This window comes from Phymastichus coffea, unplaced genomic scaffold, assembly GCF_024137745.1.
Source record: "Phymastichus coffea isolate CEN01 unplaced genomic scaffold, Cenicafe_Pcof_1.1 PCOF00026, whole genome shotgun sequence".
Taxonomy (NCBI): Eukaryota; Metazoa; Arthropoda; class Insecta; order Hymenoptera; family Eulophidae; genus Phymastichus; species Phymastichus coffea.
In genome coordinates this window covers 171,803-196,615 of record NW_026706837.1, presented here as the reverse complement: position 1 = coordinate 196,615, position 24,813 = coordinate 171,803, and the positions used below count along the sequence as shown (strand labels likewise).

The 24,813-nt window shown below is 37.7% G+C and overlaps 1 protein-coding gene across 1 annotated transcript in view; it reads left to right on the top strand.

Moving 5' to 3' along the window:
• Positions 1-24,813, top strand: part of LOC131675581 (calreticulin) — a gene marked incomplete at its 3' end in the record, with an annotated part of 262,526 nt that overhangs the window by 69,836 nt on the left and 167,877 nt on the right. Inside the window, exons 2-3 of the mRNA XM_058954615.1 lie at positions 18,966-19,070; positions 19,143-19,346. Of these exons, the coding sequence (XP_058810598.1) occupies positions 18,966-19,070; positions 19,143-19,346 (309 nt within the window). The remainder of the gene's footprint in view (positions 1-18,965; positions 19,071-19,142; positions 19,347-24,813) is intronic.

The window sequence follows — 24,813 nt, the reverse complement described above, 5'->3', positions numbered from 1 at the left end:
ATTGAAAACGAGGCAGTAAGGGACTAACCATCATCACGCTCGCCCGTAATTACGACGCCAGTTACCGATACGCGAGCCACCAGATCGAAATCTACAATAGAATTGTCCGAACCAGAGCCGAATATCAGCGACCACTGTCACCGAGTCGTCTGGAGTGCTGACCTGAGCCAGCTGAAGGCCATCGTACCTGCGACATCAAAGGAGTGTGTGTGTGAGGTTTCGCCATCGAGGGCGAAACCACGTGCGCGCGAATTCGCAATCCGCGACTAAAGAACAGACAGACATTCCCGCAGTGCAAATCGTTCCTTTTGTCTTCGTACGTCTGCAAAATAAAGGTAAGCTGGCCAGCTTAATCTCGCGATCGTGATTGCACGTGTAATAATTAATTTTCCGCGCTCGAAGCGTGCATGTAATAGCTCTACGGACAAAGAGCAGCGAGCGTCCCGACACTGCATGTTGTTGTCGAGCGAGCGCCGCTGTAAACATAAACACGGGGGCCGACTCTAATGTAGCATTTAAAAGATAATAAAGAGTTTTCGTACACGATATTAACCCATTAACGCTCACAGGACGGTTTTTCGAGACCTGAGTTTGAACTATTCTCATGTCATGAATTCTCGTGGAAAAAATTCAGGAACCATTGTTTCTTATGTTTTCGAGTGTCCTCTTTCCAATGATGCTGGTTAAAATTGTCGCTGAAAAACTTTTACGGTCCAAAAATCAAAAATAAATAAAAAAAACATGATTTTCTGATTTAATTTTTTTTTTAAATCGACTTTTCGTTCCCTAAGCATTTTTTTTAATGCCTAAAACCCTTATAGATCGCGGCCTCGAGGTTTTAACTACAAGTTACTATGGTTCTCCGGATATGAAAATTTTTCGAATAAACAAAATGGCGGCCGAAGTGAAAATATTTATCTAAAACTTTACAAATTTTTTTTTCATAATCACCTTTTTTTTTTAATTTTGATTTTTTAGAGGTTAGAAATCTTTTTTTCGACTTCTGATTATCACCATTCGAAAGAGCACCCTCGAAAACATAGGGTACGGTTAGTTTTAAGTTATTTGAGTTCGAATTCATTGCGAGGTAACAATTCAAACTCAAACTTAAAAAATGTGTCCTGTGGACGTTAACGGGTTAACAAGAACTTTCGGAGCGTTCTCTTTGTATTCGTAGTTAGTTGGTTGACTGACACCTGTTTCTCCTTGCTCTCCGACTTCCCTGTTTGATATAGGTGATTACGAACGTATTTACGCGATCGCCTCAGTAAAATTAATTAAACGGTAAGCAACTCCGTTACAGCCCATGAAAGTTTACTACAGCTCATGATAATTTAATAACTGACAAATACGTATGTTCTAAATTATACTTACAAGAAAACGTTTCCAACTCTCCGCCACCGATTTTGTTGCAATTTTCTCCGAATTAAAATAAAAAAAGGTAAATTTAAGTATAAGAGAAATATTAACTTTCTTTCAGGCGCAAAAATGTTTGAAGTCTTTTTTTCTTATTTTTTATACCACTTTAAAAAGTGTCGATTTTCTAAAAATTTTTTTAATTTCTTCAATCACTTGTATTTTTGGAAATATCGGTGATTACTAAAACATTTTGATAAAGATCGAAAGATCTTGAAAAAATCTAAAATGTTCTACTCACAGCTTTTTTCGCTACAATGCTTTTTTATAAAGTTACAAACAATTGAATAATCACCACTGACGAAAAGTGATATGTACACTTACCCATTTTTAATGCACACATTCTCACTTGAATAACTTCTCTGGAATAGCAAAAATAGGAAATATAGTTATTATAAAATTTGTAGGGTTTAGTAAAAGTTTAGTAAGTGTCACATGGTAACTTTGGATTTGTCGTTGCACTTAATCTTCAAAGTCATACGAAGCTCAACTTTTTTAAAAATAAATTCCTAATTTTGATTACGGAAATGAAAAGAACAACAAATTTTCCGTTTAGACTCATTTTATTAGCTGAGGATTTCAAGGTCATGTCGAGGTCGAAAAGCTAGTTTAAATAGATCCACCTTCATTAGGCCAAAATTCGAAAAAAATGGTGAATAAAATACTTGGTTTCACCAATAACAGAAAAAAACTACAGCAACAAGAAAAATAATAATTGTTTTATAGTGAAAAAATCGTGATGTGTACAAGAAAAAAATTATAACAATAATTTTATAATAATAATTTTTTTTATTAGAAATTTAGATTTACATTTAAAAAAAAAAGACGTTCATGATGGAGACGCAAACTCCGATACCTGTACAGTCAATTAACGTTGTTTATCGCGTTTCAGATTTCATTTTTTGACGATTGTTGTAATTCAAGGAAAGCAGTCTGAAGCCGTCAAATAACACAGGCCAACAAAATTTTATAAAAGTCAAGAATCTGAAACCAGCAATAGTATACTTCATAGATTTTCATGTACTCTTCTCTTCTCATGTATCTATGTTCAGAATTGCTCTATCACCCTTGGGTTTCCAGATATCTTAACCTAAAAGCGTTAAAAACACTCTTTTTTACTATATTTGACCACTTGTAACATGTCGAAGGATTATTTCTGCGCAATTCTGATTGCAGTTCCTAAAAGACCAACTCTTGGGCTACAAAAAGCACTATTTAATTTTAATTTTATCATTTGAAAAATGTTGGATCTGAACATTCTACTATAGGCTTACGAGGTCTGTTCAAAAAGTATCGCGAATTTTGAAATTTCCGCGGGCTACGTAAATTTGATTTTTGATTTTTTTGTGGCGTTATGTTGGTACTTATGTCCCTTACTTATACTGACAAGATCGGCCATTTTGAATCTTTAGTTAATTTTTGACAGCTGTTTTGCTTGGATGTGTTTTGGCTCGTCTTCGATTTTTGCCTATTCTAAAAAAATGGATTAAAGAATCTGTATCAAATTTTGTGTGAAAAACAAAATAAAGTGCGCAGACGTATTCCGACTGTGGCATATGGTGAAGCAACCTTGGACCAAAGCAACGTTTATCGGTGGTACAAAATGTTTTCGGAGGGCCGAAAAGATGTGAACGACGAACAACGTGTCCAGAGGATCATAACTGGTGATGAGTCATGGGTTTATGGTTATGATGTGGAAACCAAAGCTCAATCATCCCAAAGGAAGCTGCTACATGAGCCAAGACCGAAAAAAACCCGCCAAGTTTGGTCAAACGTGAAGGTTTTGCTCACATTTTTCTTCGATTACAGGGGTGTAGTGTATCATGAGTTCTTGTCACAGGGTAGTACGCTCAATAAGGAATATTACCTGCAATTTATGCGCAATTTACATGAAGCAATCTGCCAGAAACGTTCGGATTTGTGGAAGAACAAAAACTGGCTTTTGCACCATGACAACGCCCCTGCTCAGACATCGTTGTTTGTACGCGAATATTTGGCCAAAAACATCACAGTAATTGTGCCGCAGCCACCGTATTCTCCAGACTTGGCCCCTGTGACGTTTTTCTGTTCCCAGAACTGAACAGGCCTATGCAAGGACGACGCTACGCCACGATTGAGGAGATAAATATGGCATCGAAGGAGGAGCTGAACAAGATCACAAAAAATGATGTTTTTAAGTGCTTCGAGGATTGGAAAAAACGTTGGCACAAGTACATTATATCCGAGGGGGATTACTTTAAAGGAAATAAAATAGATATTCATGAATAAATAAATAATTTTTGAAAACATACAAAATTTGCGTTACTTTTTGAACAGACCTCGTATCATAAGACGAAACTCAATATTTACCGTGCTCTCGAAACTCGACGAGCAGTACCCAACTGGGCGTCGGCTTTGTTGTAATTCCGTCAAATGTTCTGGTTTGATGATTACTTAAGAAATGACATGTGAATTCCTACTGGCTTAGGAAATATCGAGCTTTAGGTTATGGGATTTCAACAGACTGAACAATGTGCTATTCGCGGACTCTCGTATTTCTGATGCTATTATGCGTATGCATTTATAGACATGAGAAGTGAATATTGAGTTTTATGTTATTTTAAGCCTATAGTAGAATGTTTAGACATTTTTAACATTTTTCAAACGACGATATCTCCGTTGAAAAAATTATAAAATTAATTTTGAAGTGCTTTTTGTAACGCAGAAAAAATCCTTCGTCATGTTACAGGTGATCAAATTGTAACGTGGTGTCTTGCTGACTAACAATCGCCATAGTACTTGGCGGGATAACAAATAACAAATTACAATGGTTAAGACAGTTACTAAAGTGGTACCATCACGCTCTCTTAAATAGCTTAGTATGTGAGTCGTGAACCGAATCCATTGTCTAACCACGGTAATTAGTCTATCGAAGTGTTCGACGCCAGGCAGTTCTAATTATTAATTAGGATTAATTAATATTTCAGGGGAGTGCCACTTTGAACAATGATTGACTCCAAGAGTTTTTAGCTAAAGCTATAAGTGAAACGTTTTATAAGGCAATTTAATATTTCGATCTTTCACTTAATTGGGTATGCTAGGCTTACGAAAAATTATCCGTGGATTAATGAATGTAAGGATGTATTTACCCGCAATATTCAACCGTGGCTTAGCTTCTTTCGAGGCTTAGCCGTGGCTTATTTTGATAGGAAACAGTCGAAATAAGGAAATAGAGGAAGCAGGTTATTGAAATAGGTAAAGTAACTGGAGTTGTGTATGATTGAGCCGATTTATTAAATAACAACCTGGGTAATTTGTATCGTGTAAAATGAAATAACAAAACTCGATGTTAAGTGAAAATGATGGTCTGACTTGTGTAGGCTCATTGCATAAAACTAACAAAAACAGAAATAGCCTTTTGATTAGGCACACGTAGTTTAACACTAATAACAATAAAAATTAAACTTGAAGATTAGGCACATGTACAATGAATTTCGAACGCAGACGCGCTATTACGTACTCCTCCTTGCACTAGTTACCTAACTCCTAATTTCGCTGATGTGCGGTGCACTTACGCAAATTACGGTGTAGTGAAATTGCTGGTTAACAATAAGTCGTGCAGTACTCACTATTAGAATGGGGTAAAGTTGACACGTTTATTCAAATTAAAATTCTTATTGTCATCGCAGTGTGAGTGTATTTTGAGATAGCACATTGGCCCGTGCGACACCAAGCACTCCTCGGAACCACTTTTCAGTATTATTTCAGTGGGGGCCTGTTTTGATCTCGATGATCCCTCCATACTAATTGCTGTCTCCTTCTTACTCCCCCGTCCCCACTTGAATGGATTACGGGTTCAGGATTTTACCACATTATTTCATAAAACCGATTTTTTATTTATTTTTAAGTCCTGAATGCATAATACCTTAATTTTACTCTCCTGAAAAAAAAAGAATGTTCCTTTAACATTTCATATGATAGTGCAGATAATGGCTTCTCACAACATGAAATGTACAACAAAAGGCTCTGACAAAGATTACGACAGTCTGAACGGATTTGGTTGCATCGTTGATAAATTTAGTCACCTAGTTTTAGATTATTCTATTTTCAGTTCAAAATACAAAAAATGTGATATGGAACGTTCCCCTTTCGATTATGATTGTCGACTAAATTTTTATAGATCTAGAAAAACTATAGAGGTTCATGTTGCTAATAGATTATTTGATAAAAGTTCAATTCTCTAATTTGCAAAATTGTAAGTAGGCATTCTTATTGGTGACGACGACAATTCAGCGATAGCTGCTTGTCGTGCTGAAGCTTCTCACCCAATAGGAAAACTTTTCGATTTGAATCACATCTCAAAGAAAGTAAAAACACAACTATATGACGTATGACACAGCGCTATGACGTTACATGATGATGCTTTCAGAATCTACTGTCAAAAGCACCTATCTACCAAGTTTAACCTTCTTGTCATCATTTTGATCAATAGCCTATACAATCTTAATTAAGTATCATAACAAATTTTTTATTTTCACTTTTCTAATAATTTGGTATAAATTTTAGATATTGTCAACAAATATAATTTAATGAACATTAAAAAAAAATCGAACTTATTTTGTACGACTTTTAATTGTCACAATTTAAGTAAGGGTTTGTAGATTATAGCGCACCTACGTTAGCCTGTTTCGGAATTAACGTTTGTAGGTTAGAGCGGATTTGACTTAACCGGTCTTGGGTTTAACGTTCGTAGGTTGCAATGAACTCAGGTTAACCTGTCATCGGTTCAGCTCTCGCAGGTTGCAGCGCATGTATTTGTACTTATATTGGTATCTATAAAGTACAACGCTTAGCGAATCAAAAAATAATATTTTAGGAAATTTTAGGTTAAGAAATCTACCATAGCCTACAAAATTTAGGTTATGATAGAATTCTGACGTGGAATTCGTATTAACCCATCCAAAAAACGTTACAGTTTACATTATGTACTTCCTGGAAATATCTCGTTCATTACAAGGCTCTAATGAAATCAAAAAAATACTAAACACTTCAATTAACGAGATCTCGAAAGGAAAAAGATTTTCGAAAAATTAAAAAAGATGTTTTGAAGGGTAAGAGTGGTACTTTGAAAAGGCAGAATCAGTTTTTAAGAAAAAAAATTACTTCACGATATAATATAAATTCAAACATGATGAATAACAGTGTTTTTTCACTTTTAGGTTAAGATATCTCAAAAGCTTGACATGATAGGAATTCTAAGGCCGGATTTGGATTTAGCGTATCAAAAACCTACGGGATATAATGCTAGTATTCAAACTAAACCGTTTATTTTGTAGACCTGTTTTATTATGAACATTTACGTATAACTCAGTAAAATATGAAAATTATAAAAATCAAATTGAGTACAATACAGTAATAATAACTATTATAATATACGCAAACTACCAATATGTTACCCTCATTATATTATTCTAAATGGATACATATATGTTCTCGTAGGACATATGATGTTCTACATCAATAACACTACGAGGAAAATGGTCTCGATAGCATCATAATAAGTATTTCGTGTCAATCTTTATAGTTTGGATCTTTAAAGTAATAACTAGAAATTACTTCAGTTTTTAAAAAATTATAGCATTTTTCAATAACGGCAAGCCATATGACTACGAGTTTCTACCCGCACGGTAAGAAATACCACACCTACATCGGAGCATTGATTTTTAGTTACTCTTTACCTTTAATTGATTGAAACTTATCGAACAAGTTAGTTTTTCGTAAAACTAAAACTTCGTTCGATGTCTGTTCTCTCCCTGAGATGCATTTTTGTTTCTTATATATTCTTTTAGATTCACGTTTGGTAAATCTCCTCCGCTAGGGGCGCTTAAATCAGCGGCTTTCATCGGTCACGCTTCGTACCATTGCAATTAACAATCTCCCTTTTCATTTTGGTACGATATTTGACCTAAACTTCTGAATATTAAACAGCAGGTCGAGACACTTGAGTTGAGTTGAGTTGAGTTCTGATACATTATAGCTTCTGTCGTGCTCATTTAGTTTGCGATTCGCATGCATAGAATAATGGGTCGCAATACATATTGAACGTCGCACTAGCACTGGAGCTTCCATAAGAGCCTGTTTCAGCATATCGAACGCTTGTTGCTGTTCGGAAACTTAGTGCTATGTCTCATTCTTGTGCAAAAACATTGTTTGGTACTTTCAGATGTGACTAGTGCTCGATGTACCTAGAGTGTCATCCATATATACCTAGGAACTAACGCAACTGTTTGATGTTTCACGGCGTTAGGAAATCCAGAACGATCTGTACACGATTGAGATTCGGTCGCAGCTCGCCCTTGTTGACAAGGTATCCTAAAAACGTGATGCTTGAGCAATCAAACTCACTCTTCTCGACGTTAATCTCCAGTTCCGCTTGAATCATACACCTTGGCGTCCTCTCGAGCCACACCAAGTGATCCTCGAATGTTTCATTCATCTCGATCATATCATCAAGGTACTTAAATGCTTGTGATTCGAAATCTGATCGAAACAGCGTGTCCGCTAAGGTTACAGAAGCGTTCATCAGATCAAACATCATCTTGTTACACTTTCAGTGCTCGCAGTCTGACGCACTAAACGCCGTGTACTTTCACCTATCTTCTTGTAAGAGCAGCTCTTTAGATCGATTTCCGGAATGTACCGGACCCTTCACAATTTCTCGAGTATAATGGCCAGCTCTGGTGTGAAGTAAACGTCGATGTAAGGCTCAGCCTGGCGTGGCACGCGGACATTGATGAGAGCTTAACGAAAAACACCGACTGAGCCGTGATTCTTTGTTACAATAGTTTGTAAAATATCGCGCAGTAATGTTACAATTTACCTTGAATTTTGTAAAACTTAAACTCCTAATTAGGAACTCAAAAATAAAAAAATTTATTTTTAATATTACCTGTTAATTTTCAGTGATCAGTATTTTAAAATATATTGTAAAATTGATTCATATTATATTCACTATTATAGATCAATCATAGCAAAACAAAAATGACAAAAGATGCAGTATTTGCTTCAGTATTATTGTAAAAGGAAAGACACAAAATTGCATTTCAATATCTTGTGACGGAGAATCTCGGCTAGGCCGATCTCGTCCGTTTGGCTCTCGTAAATATCCGTGCGCCGCGCCAGGCTGAGAGTGTGTGCGTTTGGTACACACACTCACGCTTGGACCTTTTGTTTGCGAGGTGTTGAACACGGGCTAAGCTGACGACTGGAGCGATGCAGATGGCGCAGAAGAAGAGAGAGAGAGAGAGCGCTCGAATTGCGGATCGCCGCGGAAATTTCGAGGAGTCTCTGCTAAGCGGTAAACAGAGGAAGTCGCGCGCACGGATAAAACCGAAGGTTACGGTTTTTCCGAAGTTGGCCCCGTGACCTCGTCGACGTCTATTCGTTTCGGAGACACGCCCGGTGCGCGGACGAGTAGTGGAGCGTAAGGCTGGGTCGCGCCCAACCGTGTCCCGAAGTATACCCGGCACCGGTGCGTGTGGGTAACCGGCGAGGTGCGCGGGTGCGCGCGCGAGCAGTCTGGACGTGCTGCGGTACCGAACAACAGAGGAGGCGGTGAAGACAACAGCAGTATTGTGGAGCGAACGAGAGGACGGGAAGGAGGAAGGTAGCGACGACAAAAGAAAATACCAACGAGACGGCCAGCGAGGAGCACACCAGTGACGTCACGGTGCGCGCTCTAGCCGTCGGAGAGGCTGGAGGTCGAGGTCGGTGCCGTGTTTTTCTCTTGTCTCTTTCTCTCTTGCATGTTTGGGCGCCAACTTATGGCTGGTAGCACGGCAGATCTGCTGGCTACCCGTTGGTAGACTATCGGCGGAAAGTGTTTGTCGGTCATATATTGTTATAATATTTAGTTTTTACAAGGGAATCGGCAGGCTGACCAGCCACCGATTCACCTTCGCGTTCGCGTTGTTATTGTGCCGTTCGTAGTGTATAAGTCCGAGGTCGCCGTATTGTAATTGATTTTTGACAATTAAACGACTAGTGTATTAATCCGCTGTTGTGTTTATTCGCCGCTGTATCACTCCTCATCCCGACTTCGAAACTGTGCGTTTAACGTGTTTATGCTCGACGCGTTATTCAGTCGTGGGAACGTCTTTTGCTTCCCGAATCCCCGAATAAATAATTTGTGCGGACGGTCGCGAGCAACCCAGACAGGTACGGCCGGAATTCTCCGTTACAATCTCTTAATAAAAATTTATAAAATAATGTATCACGCAATCGATATCTAAAAGCATAGGATTGAGTCATTTCATCGCTGCTGAAATATAAATTCAATGAAAATACGAAGGAAATAAAAATATGTGTGATGAAAAATTGTACTCTAATGGCTTGGAACTGTCGTAATTTCGAAAATGACCTCTTCCAGTATTAATTATCAAAACTAATTGCAATTTGAGTCACCGCATTGTTATGAAAGTGGCTTTTTTCGCCATGTAGCAACAAAAGATAGAAAATTCATTGAGTCAAAATTAGTAAAATAATTTCACTTTAGAGCTCACAATCTAGATAATTTTTTTGGACGTAAAGTTCTAACATATGTATAAATGTTAGGAACGGTAGTTGCAAATTTTCCTGCAACGATTGTCTGTTGTATCAATATGCATTATGTTATTGAGTACGTTAAGATAAAAAGATAAATAGAAAAAGGTTATTTAAAATATAGTATTGATAGGGAAGCGAATTCATAAAATTTTATTTGTCAGTTCAATCGATATCGAGTAAGGTGGTTATAAGAATGTGCTCCAAGTATGAAGAGGGAATTGCTGTTATGAAATTTCAAAATTCTGGTATGAAAAAAAGATTCGTTTTAGGAATTATATGTTAAAATTTTGAGAACTTTACACAGTTGTTGACATTATTAAACATTAGTTCTTTTATTGATACTGTGTTTGCGATTGATTTGAAGGTTGTAACGTGGTAATTTACCGACAATTATTGACCACGCTACTTTGGTCTTACTACGACATAAATAGTTATAGTTAAATTGACTACTAGCGCAAATCTATCCAAGTCATCCAAGAAATTTAAGGTAAAGTAGAAACACCGACTTAGATATAAATTGCCAAATTATGGGCGCCAGACACTACTAATTATTATATTTTAGAACAAATGAAATATCGGAGGAGTGCCAATCAGAAAGAAAATAAATTCACAGTTAATAATTTTGACTAGGACAAATCAAGTTGAGATCGGTGTGGTCGAGGTCCAAATTTCAGCTAAACCTAACTACTTTATTTTGGGTCGCGGATTATCACGATAGCATATTGTCGGATTTGATTATTTTGATTACACACACCTTGCTCTACATAGTCCGGAATATAAAGGGATTTTAATTCAAGGTGAGGCAGGAATTAGGCAAGGTGACTGTAGAAATTCCCACACAATAATTCAAATGAAATTTGAGTCGTTTTCTTAAATAACAAAGAATGTGTAGGTGTAACATGTCATAATATACAAAATCAAAATTATGTTTTGCGTATGTGTCTGTTTGAGTGTGTTGGTTCTCTTTACAACTTATTTAAACTTAATTAAACAAATAGGATAATTTTACGATTTGGGGCTACGCCACACCATACTCCATATTGCCCTATTAAATTAAATATTAAATGAGTGAGAATCTGACATAAATGAATTAATTGTCGGAACGTTGTACCTTTACGAAATTAGTGAGTTCAATAATTAAAAATGAGGGAACAAAGCTGGTTATTAGCAAATTGTGTAATACTCACATAAAGTGCCGGAACCGTCTAAAACAATTACTTGTACCAATTCAAGCATAGGCAATAAAATAACAGCAATCAAGCTATAATCTAAATTACAATTAAGCAGCAATTATAGACACGGTGAACACAAGCAATCTATAGAGTTATCGCACACATGCACATAGCTATGTTAATTGAAAAATGAGAAAATTTGCAAAGCAGAGCAATTACAACATTTTGTGAGTGGAATTACGTGTCTACACTCTACAAAAGCTGTAGGTAAACTCCTGCTTTTCCTCCTCCTTCTATTCCCTCTTAACCGTAAACATTCGTAATCAAGCAGTATCAATTTTATTTGAATTCGGCACTGCATGCTATCTCTCTCCTTCATCCCTCTACTCTATCGGCCTGACTCTGTCTATTATTTCATCTAGGCACTGTAAGTGTGACGCACTGTCCTTATCTATTCATTGAGCTATCTCTTTCTAGCTAGCCTATTGCTATCCGTAAGTGGGCGTGGCTTATGCAATACGGGTATATGAATATTTTGATTTGGATGCAATATTTCGTATATACAATTATTAAGAATTAGAGATATCGATATATTGTTTCTTGCGTAAAAATTAATAATTTTGATTTTTAGTTATTAGTTTAGCGGGGATTTCTTCACGAAGATATGTAGCGTACAGTAATGAAGCGAATTCTTTTGTTGATGATTTTCTGCAGGTTTATAACAGTTACTGTTAGTTTGAAGGCAATAAAATTTGGAAGAATAGCTTGCAAAAATTTTAATTCATGGTTGATACGTTGATGCTCATCGCTTCCGTGAAAAGAAAATATAAAAATAATTATTACTAAATGCTTAGCGCTAACATGCTAGTGCAATATAAAGTACGGAGCGAGCTGGCCTTTGGCTATTTGGATTGCTTCGCAAAATAAAAATTAAATTTATAAATAAATTTATTGCTTTGAAAACAACCCATTATAAGATTACTAACACGTTAGTTGGAATAATGTTGTAGCTTTCATCCATGTACTCAATGCTATGCTTGCAAAGATCAACTTCCTCTTTGCGGTCCTTCGAGATTTCATGCAATCATATTATAGAACTACAAGAAATGGCACACTTCAAAAGCTATTAAAAAGCCAGCAAAGAAATTTTTCACCTGCATTCATAAAGTATACTTACAGATAATACCATTGCAAGAGCTCCATTTTATGCTCGTTGATGTTGATACTATACACTTTTAATGCATATACTGAAAAAACATGAAATTGAAACTATCATCGATAAAAACTTACTATGCTCTTGTGAAATTACGCGTGGTAGTCTTGCCTTTAAAGATAATTCATGTGAAAAGCGATTGGAAAATATTGGTTTTTTGCATAAATAAAATAATTAAGCAAACCCAAAATATGTGAAAGTTTTTCATGACTTGAAAAATGTTGTTTCAGCATGTTTTGGATTAAATTTTGAAAATAATTTTAAGACATATAGCAGATTTTAGAAAAAGTTACACACGTCTAGAAATCAGTATTACTTCAAAAATCCATGCAGAATTTCTTCACGTTAAAAAATTTTGTGAATACGTAAATAATGGTCTATGACTTTTTAGCAAGCAAGTTACTGAATCTGTACATTTTGATTTATTAAAGTCTTGGGAAATGAATAAAGTATCACCTTATCACTAGATTCTGCTGAAAAACTTCTTCGAGCTGTTAGTCTTTATAACAGTTTGCATTTTTAATATTATTTCCAATAAAAATTTAATCAGTCTTTTCAAAAACTTTGGATCTCTCTAAATAATAAAATTTTCATTTTTATTTTTTCGTGGTCAAGATACAATACATTCTGAGAATCTAGAAGCAAATTCGAGGTGCAAGATTTTTTCATTTAATGTCGTTTAAGAGCACTACGTTTTGTGATCACTTGTTTTTAGCTATTACAGATGGTAAAAAACCTCAAAATAAAAAATTTTCAGAGCACTTCGAATATTGAGTATCCGTGTCTGAAAAAACTGCATGATATATCGAAGCGTTGTTTCCATGCTTTATAGCCTATTGTTATTATTACGAATTTCTATTATTTACAATAATTTATATAATACATGTTTATATATAATACATTCTTAGTGTAGGGTGGTTTCTGGAATTTTCCAGAGAGTATGTATGCTGACTACAATGGAGCAGCCAGCGGGCTAGTATGTCTTGCCTGAGATATAGATCCACCAGTCTTTTAACCGTTTTCAGCATAAACGAAGTCAAGTTGATCGATCTAAAGTTCTTTCCCGCCGAGTAATCATTCCTTCCGACTTTCGGTATAAATAAAATTTGTGTTTTTTTCCAATATTTTAGCATATATCCTGTGGCAATAAATCCTTCTGAATATCCCCGTATCAGTTCTAGGATGCTTTCACATCCTTCTTGTAATATCATCGGGAAGATGTCATTTGAGCCCGACGTTTTATATGGTTCAAAGGTATTTTATCCATTTTATCTTTTCCAGGGTCATTACCTGTACCACGGTTTAGTAGTCGGTGTCATCGCCTTTCTTTCACTTCGTTTCCCTCGTGTATTCCGTTGCATTTCTTCGTCTTTGACGAAGTCAGGGAAGTTTATTTTCTATAGAAGTTTCAACGTGTCCTTTGTTTCCGTAGTCGAGAACTATTTTTCTTGGTTAAGAAACTAGCTATTTTAGCTACTGTTACTCTGTTAAGCTACTCATGCTTGAATAGTAGTTCTGTCATGCTTTTTTTAGCTTTATTAATCTCATTCTTGAAGTCTATAAGCATGTCTTCATATACCCTCCATCCTTTCGAGGTTTTTGATTTCTTAGCCCTGTTAAAAGCTTTCTAGGTTTTCATTTTCACTGTTCCAAGGTATTTATTCCACCATTTCACGTTACTTCTCCACATTGTTTTATTATGCAATTATTTTCATACGATTTTATTACGGGTTTTTGGATGTGACCTACTGTATAATCTAGATCCACTTTGTTGCAGTAGCCTCTTTTGAAGAAAGTCTCTCTTTTAGCTCTTTCTTGTATCCTTCTCAATTTGTGTTCTTGTTCCTTCTCCTATATTCCCTTTTCGGGGTTGATATTTCCATCCCGAAAGTGATGGTCTTATAATCTAATGTGGATAGTTCTTTTTCAACTTTCCATTCCATTATTCTTCACTTAATATTTATTCAGACCATGATAAGATCAAGAATTTGTTTTCCGTTGGACGTTACGAAGGTCAACTCTTTCCCATGGTTAGCAATCTTCATATGCGTATCTGTAATGAATTAGAGTAGTGCTCCTCTTTTTTTTCTATCCGTGTTGCCCCATGCTGTAAGATAAGCGTTGGTGTGGCATCCGATTATCAAGTCGAGGATTTTTTGCCTGCAGTACTCTATTATTTCCTTCATATCATTTGTTGGTATGTCTTCCTCATGCGGTAAGCTGAAGTTACTATAATTGTCCTTCCTTATACTTTATTTCAATTCTAGTGGTGGTGCCATCCCTTAAACTTAATTCTTTGTGCTGTCTATACCGCCGTTCTGCTTTCGAATCAGTTTTAAGAAATCCGATATGAATTCCACTCCGTGAGGTAATTCGGTCATCACTTTGACGATTCGAATCTTCCTTAGATGGACTGCACGAACTTTGAAGTTCGGTTCTTCCAAATCATGTTTTTCGATTTCATTCTCGTCCCAGGTGGCTAATCATTTATCCTCGCAAACAAATGCCATGATTCCCTTTTTAAGATAAAGGTCTGTCAAGCGGCATAGAAAACCTCCCTCTTGACTTTCTTAACCACTACGTTTCTAAGGAGGTTACACACTTCAACTAGCATCTCTCTTCTCAGATGCTCCTCACAAGTAACACATGGATCAATAAGTCCCGAGACTAACAATGAAAACAACATTTTTTTTGCAAAATTTTTTTTTATTTATCAACATAATCACCTTTTAGGGTGATACAATGGTTCCAACGCTTTTCCAATTTTTCAAAACCATGTTTATAAAAAATTTATTTTTCGCTTCAAAATAAGCTTCAGTTTCAGCGATGACCTCCTCATTTGAGCCAAATCTTTTTCCCTGGAGCATTTTTTTAAGATCAGCAAAGAGCCAGTAGTCACTAAGGGCTAAATCTGGCGAGTATGGGGGGTGGGGAAGCAGATCAAAGCCCAATTCGTTCAATTTTGCCATTGTTTTCATCGACTTGTGGCAGGGTGCTTTGTCTTGGTGAAAAAGGATTTTTATAGCCCTGTGGGCCATAAATCCGCACCTATGGCCCACTTTTTCGGGCGATAAGTACAACATAAGGGCCCGGTACACTGACGGTCTTACTTTTACGGCCCGATAGAATGACGATCTTTTTTTCAATCACGAACGCGCAACCGTATCGATAGTTTTAGGTTAGTTTATAACAGCTTATGTATGTTATATTGACTAATAAAATTTTTCAAGCAAAATTCATTCATTTCAAGGTAATAACAAATTTTGAATTTAAATAACAGCAGTGTAGTATAATTCTAATTTTTAATAATATTGAAATATTTATAATTATTAAACAAATAAAAAAAAATTGTTTAGTTTGAAATAATTTGAAATAATAAATTTACAATCTCAAAAACCTTTTGCATTAAAGTTTTCATTTTGTGATATTAGAAAATAAAGCTTATCTTTCAAAATTTACTTTTATTAAACATGCCTTTAACATGCAAAGATATAAAACTATAAAACTTACAAAACTTATACAAAAATATAAAACTTTTATCTAAAAACAATATAGATATATCAAATCTTTATATATGCTATTTCATAAAACTTTTATCTAAAAACTATATAGATATATCAAATCTTTATATATGCTATTTCATATCTTTATATATGCTATTTCATATTATATATTCATTAAACATCTACAAGTTTTTAAAAATCTTATTGAAATCATAAAACTACTTTAAAATATTACTATTTCTGAATTACACAGTACAAGTAAAAAGAAAAAAATTTGATATTATCAAAAATTGAAGAGCGAAGAACTTGAAACTACTGCTTGGAAGAGTGAAGATATAAGTCATGTATATGTATCTATATAAACATGAACATAGATGGCGCCAGGAGAGCGTGTTTTCATGGATCTAACCGCAACCACGTTTTTTCATGATTTTTCTTTTAATTTTATTTTTGACTCGGGGGGGGGGCTGCCCCCCCTCCTGCGCCCCACCGCACCCCTGCACCCCACATGGATGGCGGATTTATGTCCCTCGGGGCTATAAAATAGTGAACGATAATCGGCCGCTAAGTGACATTTAAAGGCCCGGCGTTTGGCGCCCTCGCTGGCGCTCGGGCCCAAACTCGCCGGGCCATTAAGTGTCGCTTATCGCCCTTGTATCTTTAATTACTATTTTTCTCTTCATGTGCGGTCGTTTTTTTGCGAGTTCCTTCTTTAAACGCACTAGTAAGTCAATATAATAATCACTGTTGATCGATTTACCTTTTTCGAGGTAGTCAATGAAAATCACGCCATGCGTATCCCAAAAAACTGACGCCATGACTTTGCCAGCTGACTGCTGCGTTTTCGAACGTTTCGGACGGCTTTCGCCAGCTGTGCGCCACTCAGATGACTGCCGCTTCGACTCTGGAGTGTAGTGATGTATCCATGTTTCGTCCATGGTCACGTAACGACGCAAGAAATCTTTTTTGTTGCGAGTAAATAGCGATAAACAGCTTTCTGAATCATCGACTCGTTGCTGTTTTTGTTCCATCGAAAGCAATCGCGGCACCCACTTGGAAAAAACCTTTTTCATGCTCAATTTTTCATGAAGGATAGTAAATACACTTCCATATGATATCTGTGTCATCTCAGCAATGTCACGGAGCTTCACTTTACGATTTTTCATTATAATTTTTGTCACTTCACTCACATTTTCCGGTGTAACGGCTTCCACAGATCTACCCGAGCGTTCCGCGTCATTTGTGCCGGTACAACCACGTTTAAACTTGGTAAACCACCGACAAATCGTTGCTTTTGATGGACAAGAGTCCGGGTTTTTTCAACATTTTTCAATCCATTGTTTCGCTAGCACGGTGTTTTTACCCATTAAAAAACAATATTTTATCAGAACACAAAACTCGGTTTTTTCCATTTTTTAAACAAACTATAAAACGACTTTACTCCAACCTCGATAACTCAGCTGTTTCTGGTCCGATCGACTTAAAATTTTGACAGGTTTCAAGCAAAGGTTAGTACTCTAGAAAGACGTGGTTACTGGTTTACTACGAGTGCCATCTCTGGGTTAGTCTCGGGACTATTGATCCATGTGTTAAGGAGCATTCTAGGCAAGTTAAATACTACCGGTGCGTAAGTACCTTCTTCCTTAATCTTGTGATTACAAGCTTAGTTGTAAGGTTTCCAGATTACTGGAAGTTGCCCTGTTCCCTAAATGGTTCTAAACAAGATCGAGGGCTGAGGACCAGTTTCGTGCCTTGTCCAAACTTGGGAACAGATCGATCCTCAGCAATCGCCTGTTGCTTCAGCACCATGCTTCTTTGTGTCTCAGGTACTGATTTAAGCCCGTCCTTGTGTGGTTTGCGAATGTTCCGGCGTAGCTAGAAGCTCGGTCCAGGTCTTCTAAGCACTTGTTGCGTGTTTTTAGAGTATTTGTGGTAATTTTGCTTCCACAAGGCTTGTGGATCCATAATGTACACACAATAAGTTCGCTTCGTCGAGTAAGTCTTAAATATAGCGGGCTTTATGCCAGAACAGAGAGAATCAGAGCACAAAATTGTTTATAGGGATACAGGTTACCTTGCCTTACCCAATCCACCCTGAAAAAGTAAGGGAAAAATATTTTATTATTTAACAAAGTCTTTTTGCTAATATATAAATTAAGAGATAATAAACATACATACGTTGTAGTTCAAAATGATAAATGATAGATTCAAAATAAAGTAATGATATTTATAGATAATATTAAATACGTAATATTACATTATTTTGATCAAAAGCTTGTTAACAACTAAAATTTTAAGAAATATTTTACAATACAGATAAATTATCAGTACTATGCAATGAAATTAAACTTTTGTTTCATCTAAAGAAATTGCGATTATGGTATCAAGTAATGAAGAGCCGTTATTAATGAATATTTTTATAGAAATATATATTCTCCATTATAAATCCAAGGAGATATAAACTTCTTAGACATAATACTGTTAGATATAAGAATCTACATATGTGCAAAAGGAGACTATAACTTATACATAATGGATCTCATACAAAATTAACTCTATGTAATTATACCATAATGCTAGTAAAAGTTAATAATATCTTTAAGTTATATTTTTATTATAAACATTTTTCATGGTATATTGAAAAATGTAACCTTACTATTAGAGGAATTCATATTCTATTATAAGAAACAAAGCGACAAAAAACATTACGATAACTATAAATTATCTTATAAAACTATTAAACAAATATAATTTATAAAAGTCTCGCATCTTCAGTCAGAACCTGTATCAATCAAAAACAATTATACATATATGTATGTGTGTATAAGTATGTGTATATGTATGTAGGTCTGTGTGTATGTAAGTGTGTGTGTGTGTACATGTATGTATGTAAGTATGTATGTATGTATTTATTTATGTAGGTATGTACATATAAATCTTTTGAAACTGTTTTTGACAAATAAACAAAATGTTCAATTATAAAAAATATAATTAATTTTTTATTATTTTATTTGAAATTTTACACTTTTAACTTTAATTAAATATCTATTTTAACTATTCACTTCATGCTTATGATAGATTCTTGGGAAAACAATTGGATATACTCAGAAAATCCTGGACAGGAACATGGCAAATTCATACTGAGTCATGGCAAGTTTTTTAATGACGCAGAAAAAGATAAAGGTATATTTTTATATTTTTATAGTAATAATTTCTCTGTTTATATTCTATAGTAAAAGTATAATCTTCTTTCAGGTTTACAGACATCGCAAGATGCAAAGTTCTATGCTTTGAGTCGAAAATTTAAACCTTTCAGCAATGACAAAAAACCTTTGATACTGCAATTTTCTGTAAAACACGAACAGAATATTGACTGCGGTGGCGGGTACATAAAGTTATTTGATTGTTCTTTAAATCAAAAGGATATGCATGGAGAAAGTCCATATTTGATTATGTTTGGTAACGTTCATATATACATTATTATTCGATAAAATAATTTGCAAAAACATTTAATATATTAAAAAAAAAATGTAGTGGTTCATTACGCTTTTTTCTTTATTATTAACTAACTTTTCTATATTCTACGAAGAGGAGATTGGTGGCTTTTAACAATAAAATTATGAACGTGATAAAAAATATTGTAAGGTAGATCAAACCTATTTGATACTATATTTTGTATCGGTGAAGGGGGGACGGAATATTTATCGTAGGGAGGGGAATATTATCCATAACGATGAAGTTCTTGTAAGAAAGCGGTAATATAATATTTATTCATACAGATAAAGGAACGTGACTTTAGTAATAGAAAAAATTGACTATAACAATAAGGTCTCAGATGCACTTTCAGATACATGCTATTATAAAAAAAATTATACCATGCCGGCCAATTATTCTGAAGAGGTAATTAATATTTTACTCCGACTTTGAGCAAACGTAGCTCCTTCAATTTTGATTCTAAAAAAATTCTGATACAGTCATTTTGAAGCTCTCTTCAAAAGCTTTCTTTCTGTTTTCTTTAATTTTTTCAGGGATTTTTCTACGAATATTAAAACGAAAAAGAAACTTCAGAAATTTTTGTACTTTTTCATTTTTGTTCAATTGGTTGTAGTTTTTTCAATATTAGAGATAGAATAGTTCTGGAGAAAGATCCTGAAAGGGTTTAAAAAATGCTATTTGAAACTATTTTTCAAAAAAATTATCTCGTCAATTTATAGCAAAATTCTGAGCTCGTAATGTTACCGATTTTATACTTGAATAGTTGAGAAAATGTAGAAAGCAAGTTAAAAAAACCGTCGGTTTATTTTTTATACTATAACGAGCCGAGTCTCGTTATGTCTCTCTCTCCCCTTAAGCCAATCATAATTTATTAACAACCTATGTATTCTATTTATGTAATTTTGTCTTGCCGCAGCTGTGGATGCGGCACGAGGTAAGTAAGAGAGCACCGAGTAGAGAGAGAGAGATCCGCGTGTACGCGTGAGTGCGTGGACGCTTGAGTGTCGCGCACGTTTGCCTAATTGGCTGAGACGCGCCGCTGCCGAATAGCCAGCGCGAGAGAGGGGGACCCCTTCTGCGTGCGAGTGACAATCTGCTCCCCGCCTTCGCGACGAAAGCAAGCCCGGCTATCACCGCGACGAATAAGTGCCTTGTGCTACGCAGCTAGTATTTTTCGCCGATAAGGACCGAGGGTGTAGAGTGCGTGCGTGCGTGCAGATAATTGTCAATCAGCCTGAGAGAGCTGCCTCGTGGCTGAACACCTGCGCGTGTCAGGAGTAAATCCGAGGCTACTGCGAACCTGTCATGTAAGTGCCCGCTCGATCATAAGACTCTCTCTCTCGCTTGCTTCTCACTTGCCTCTCTCACTGCGAATGCTACTTGTATGCCTCCCTTGTTATCTTCGATTTAATAAACACTCTTTCTGCTAACCGCTGCGTCTTTCCTCTCGGCACTTCCCTCTCCCGTGTTACGCGCGCGCTGGCTCGCATCGCCCGCTGCTACCTGACCTACGACGCTCTCCGCGGGCCGAAGGCAAGGGTGCCTTCGAGGGGCATATGTGAGCCACTGGGCTGAGTCTCGCGTGACCCCATAACGAGTTACCCGCAAGTCGAGTAGCTACTTAGCATCACCCTTAACGGGGTAGCAAGAACCCCGTTACAATACATAATTTTTTTCCTTTTCTCATATATAATTCAGCGTTCATAATGAATAGTTATTACGATATCAAAATCAATAATAAACTGACGGTTATTTTTTATTATTTAGAGAATTATTTGTCAACACTGTAAGAACCTATTGATAAACTTAAAAATACTATAAAGAAATTCACTGAAAAGTTTATCAAATTAGGGACGTGGGAATTGGAGTCCAGTTCTGATTGTTTAAAATATAATAATAATAATAATATGTAACGGGGGAGGTTATCTGAAAAATGGGAAATTTATTTAAGAACAAACTCCCACGATGCAGAGCAAACCGCTGCTCCGTTAAACACGTATGATAGTACGTGTATTCGCCTTAAGGTCAGATGATTTATCCTAGTTGTCTTCTATCAAACGGAGTTGAACTCACCTTAAGTCACGTGTCTTGTGACACTCGATAAGTTTTAAGTATGAGCTACTTTACTCCTAATCTTCTTATTCCCTTAGATGTAATCGGTTAAAATCTAAGCCTTTTTCAATTACTTAAGCTACTAGGAAAATTAAATGACGAAAACAGCGAATAAATTTAATAGACTTTAATTGATAAAAATCACTACAGTCTTTGTAAGGCCGCGAATAGGATTTTACAATTAGTTATATTCGGTGAGAAAGAGAGAGAGAGAAGATTCGAATTCTACCGGGAACTAACGCTCGACGCGAATACAAAAAATAACCCTAACACGATTAGACAAAATACCGGACGTATTTTGTATCGCATATAATGACGGAAGGTGCACCTACCATGCGGTGCAATTACGGTGATTAGCCGTAATTGTTGATGCAAAATTATCAACTGCCGCTGCCCCTCGAAATCAGCTGCGCTGCCTTGTACTGCCTCCAATTAGCTACGATACTTCTTCTGCACTGCTTCTGCTTTTTACCTCGGGAATACCGTTGCACTCACGCACGAAATTGTCCCAGAAAACTAATTATTCGGTGAAAACAAAGTGCGACACAAATTGGCGGTAAATTCGCGTTCACAGCTGAGGCGTAACTGCTTATTCAAAAGATCGCGCGCCCCCTCTCTCTCTCTCTTAATTGTTAGAACTTGTGACGGTGTAGGCCCGTCATGGCCTGCACCGTGTGCTTGCCTCCCTCTCCTTCCTAGGCAAAGGCGCACGGCCGGCATCAAGCGCACGTTGTTATCACGTGCCTGATGCCTGCCCTTTTATTTTTCAGCAACGCACGAGAGTGGAAGGAGAAGCCGTGGACGCGACGACGCGCTCGAGTATTGAGAGTGCGAGAGAGAGAGAGAGAGAGAGAGAGAGAGAGAGAGAGAGAGAGAGAGAGAGAGAGAGAGAGAGAGAGAGAGAGAGAGAGAGAGAGAGAGAGAGAGAGAGAGAGAGAGAGAGAGAGAGAGAGAAAAGCAATAGTTTGAGTATTGGGCTTGGCGCGCGGCACTTGTCGCGACCGGCATTGCCGCGTGCCGCCGATTAGGCGAGTGGTGGGAGAAAGCGTGAGAAGCCGGCTCTCATGCACTCGCGACAGAGAGTGACGCGACGCGCGTGACAGCAATTAGTCGTACGAGAGCTGGTGACCATCGCTGCCTGCCCTTTGTCCGGAAGAAGTCAGCATTCCTCAGCAGATCGGCCGGACGGGACTTCCTCTGCCAGCGACGCAGCAGTTGCTCTGCAAGAAGCCGTCATCAAGGCAGAACCCGACAGCCTTTTCTGCCAGGTCGCCGGCCACGCAGCAGCGAGGGATTTTCCAGCCTAGCCGCCGGTGGGACGCCTTCAAGGCTGCCAGCAACAGCGACGTCCACCAATTTGGTCAGGTCACCGATTCCTCTCTCTCTTTGTATCTCTTCCTTTCCTCGGCGATTCTCACGGTTCGCGTTGCTACGCCAGGCTTTTCCGAGCCGGCGTAGTTTTCGGCATTGTGTAATTTAAGTAATTGTTTGAGCCGGTTAACGAGATGACATGGCGCTAACGTGCCGGTCATCTCGTTTAGAATAAGTTCGCGTGTTAATAGTAATAAGTGATTTGTGTTCTCGACGGCACTCGTGGTAGTGCGTTTATAATAAACGTGTGTTAGCGAATTGTGTGTGAAGTTATTTTACCCGCTATTCTCCTTCCTGCTTTGCTTGGAGCGATACACCGCCTCCCTTGCCCTCCCCCTTTTAAATAATTGGTAATAGCGATAGGATTTGCAAGCCGACTCTATTACATGGCATTCTTTGTGGGGATGGGCAAAGCAGAATTGAGAACAGTGTTTGTATGTGTGTGCGCGAATAGTTAATAAGTAGCATTAGTAATTACATTTTCTTTTTTTTCGGTTAATTCGGTAGTATGGTTTGTGGAAGTGATTTTGTCGCGTTTTGTTAGCAAGGGCAAAGCGTGTTAAAAACAACGCGCCTTTGTTTGAGAGAAAACGTAGAAATTTGAAGCATCAGTGTATCAGGTCGTGACGCGCAAAGGTCGCTCGCGGCAACACCTGTTCGCTTCCGAGAATTTGAGCGTCCGAGTGTGTTTACGTTCGAACGCTGCATTCCTTTCTCGTTCTAGGCAAGGCGATAACTTGCCGGCCTAGCACACTAAAGGAACATAGTTTTTTTGTGTTCGTTTATTATTTATTTCTTTTTTTGGTTGGTTACATAGTGTAGTTTTTCCGTTTATATTTTTCTTTTAATGTGTTAGCTGTCTGTTGGCAACTCGCGCGCGTCGTTGAATTTGAAAATAGTTTTTTTTTAAGTATTTTTTTTTTTTTTTTTTTCATTTGAATTTTTTTTAAGTTAACGATTCGATCGCACCATGCCGCTTGCATGTAAGGATCGCGTAACCATGCGTAGAAATCTCCGCGATGCCCGCGTCAAGGAAGTCAAGCGCCGTATCGACTCGACGGAGCCGGTTGCCCTACTTGAGTTAATGCGTTACCGTGGTTTAGCGGTGCACGGCGACATGGACGAACTTAGGGAAAGGTACTTGCGCTTCACGATCGCGTCGGAGATGCCAGAGCTTGGGTCACCTTTACAGCCGGGCGATTTTGCGTCGGGTCGCGTGCCTGATGTAACGCGCGACGAGTCAATGCATAGGGTAATTATTAGCGACGAGAGCGAGAATAGGACGGTCGAATCGGCTAAGGTTGCGCCGCCAAAGGCGGTAGAATGGCGATCACCAGGACAGGCGACACGATCACCCGACCGCGTTGCCGTTCTGCCTGAGCCAATTCGGCCGCCGGGCGAAAGGGTTATCACTCCCATCCCAGAGGAGGAAATTTTACCCGCCACCGCTACCGCTAGTGCGATAACACCAGAGGTAGGCGTACGCGCTGCGACTGCGCCCGAGTTAGAAAGACGCAGCAACGGTACTTTTAGTCAGGTTTGGGACGCGATAACAGCAGTCCCACGATAGATTTACCGGCGGGAGGTGCAGCAAGGTATCACTGACGGTACTAAGGCATTATATAGGGTAGAGAGAGAAGCTGTGCAAGGAGGAGTGGATCAGGCCTTGCAACAGGCTCAACGGCCGTTGCAGGCCGATCCGTCGGCCGGCCGCGCGGCGCTGAACGTGCCAGCGGCCGCCGGCCCCGTCTATCAGATTCACCCAGGCGTTCCTCCGCGTGGAGAAAGGCCGATGAATCAGATATTATTCCCAAACAGCTCTCTCGAAACTATCTATAGATCGCCCCCGCAACCTGACATAGAGACCTGGGTTCGTGAATGGGAAAGGGCTGTACGCGCACCCTGTAGTGAATACGCGCGCGCATCAGGTTTAGACAAAGTAGGCTCG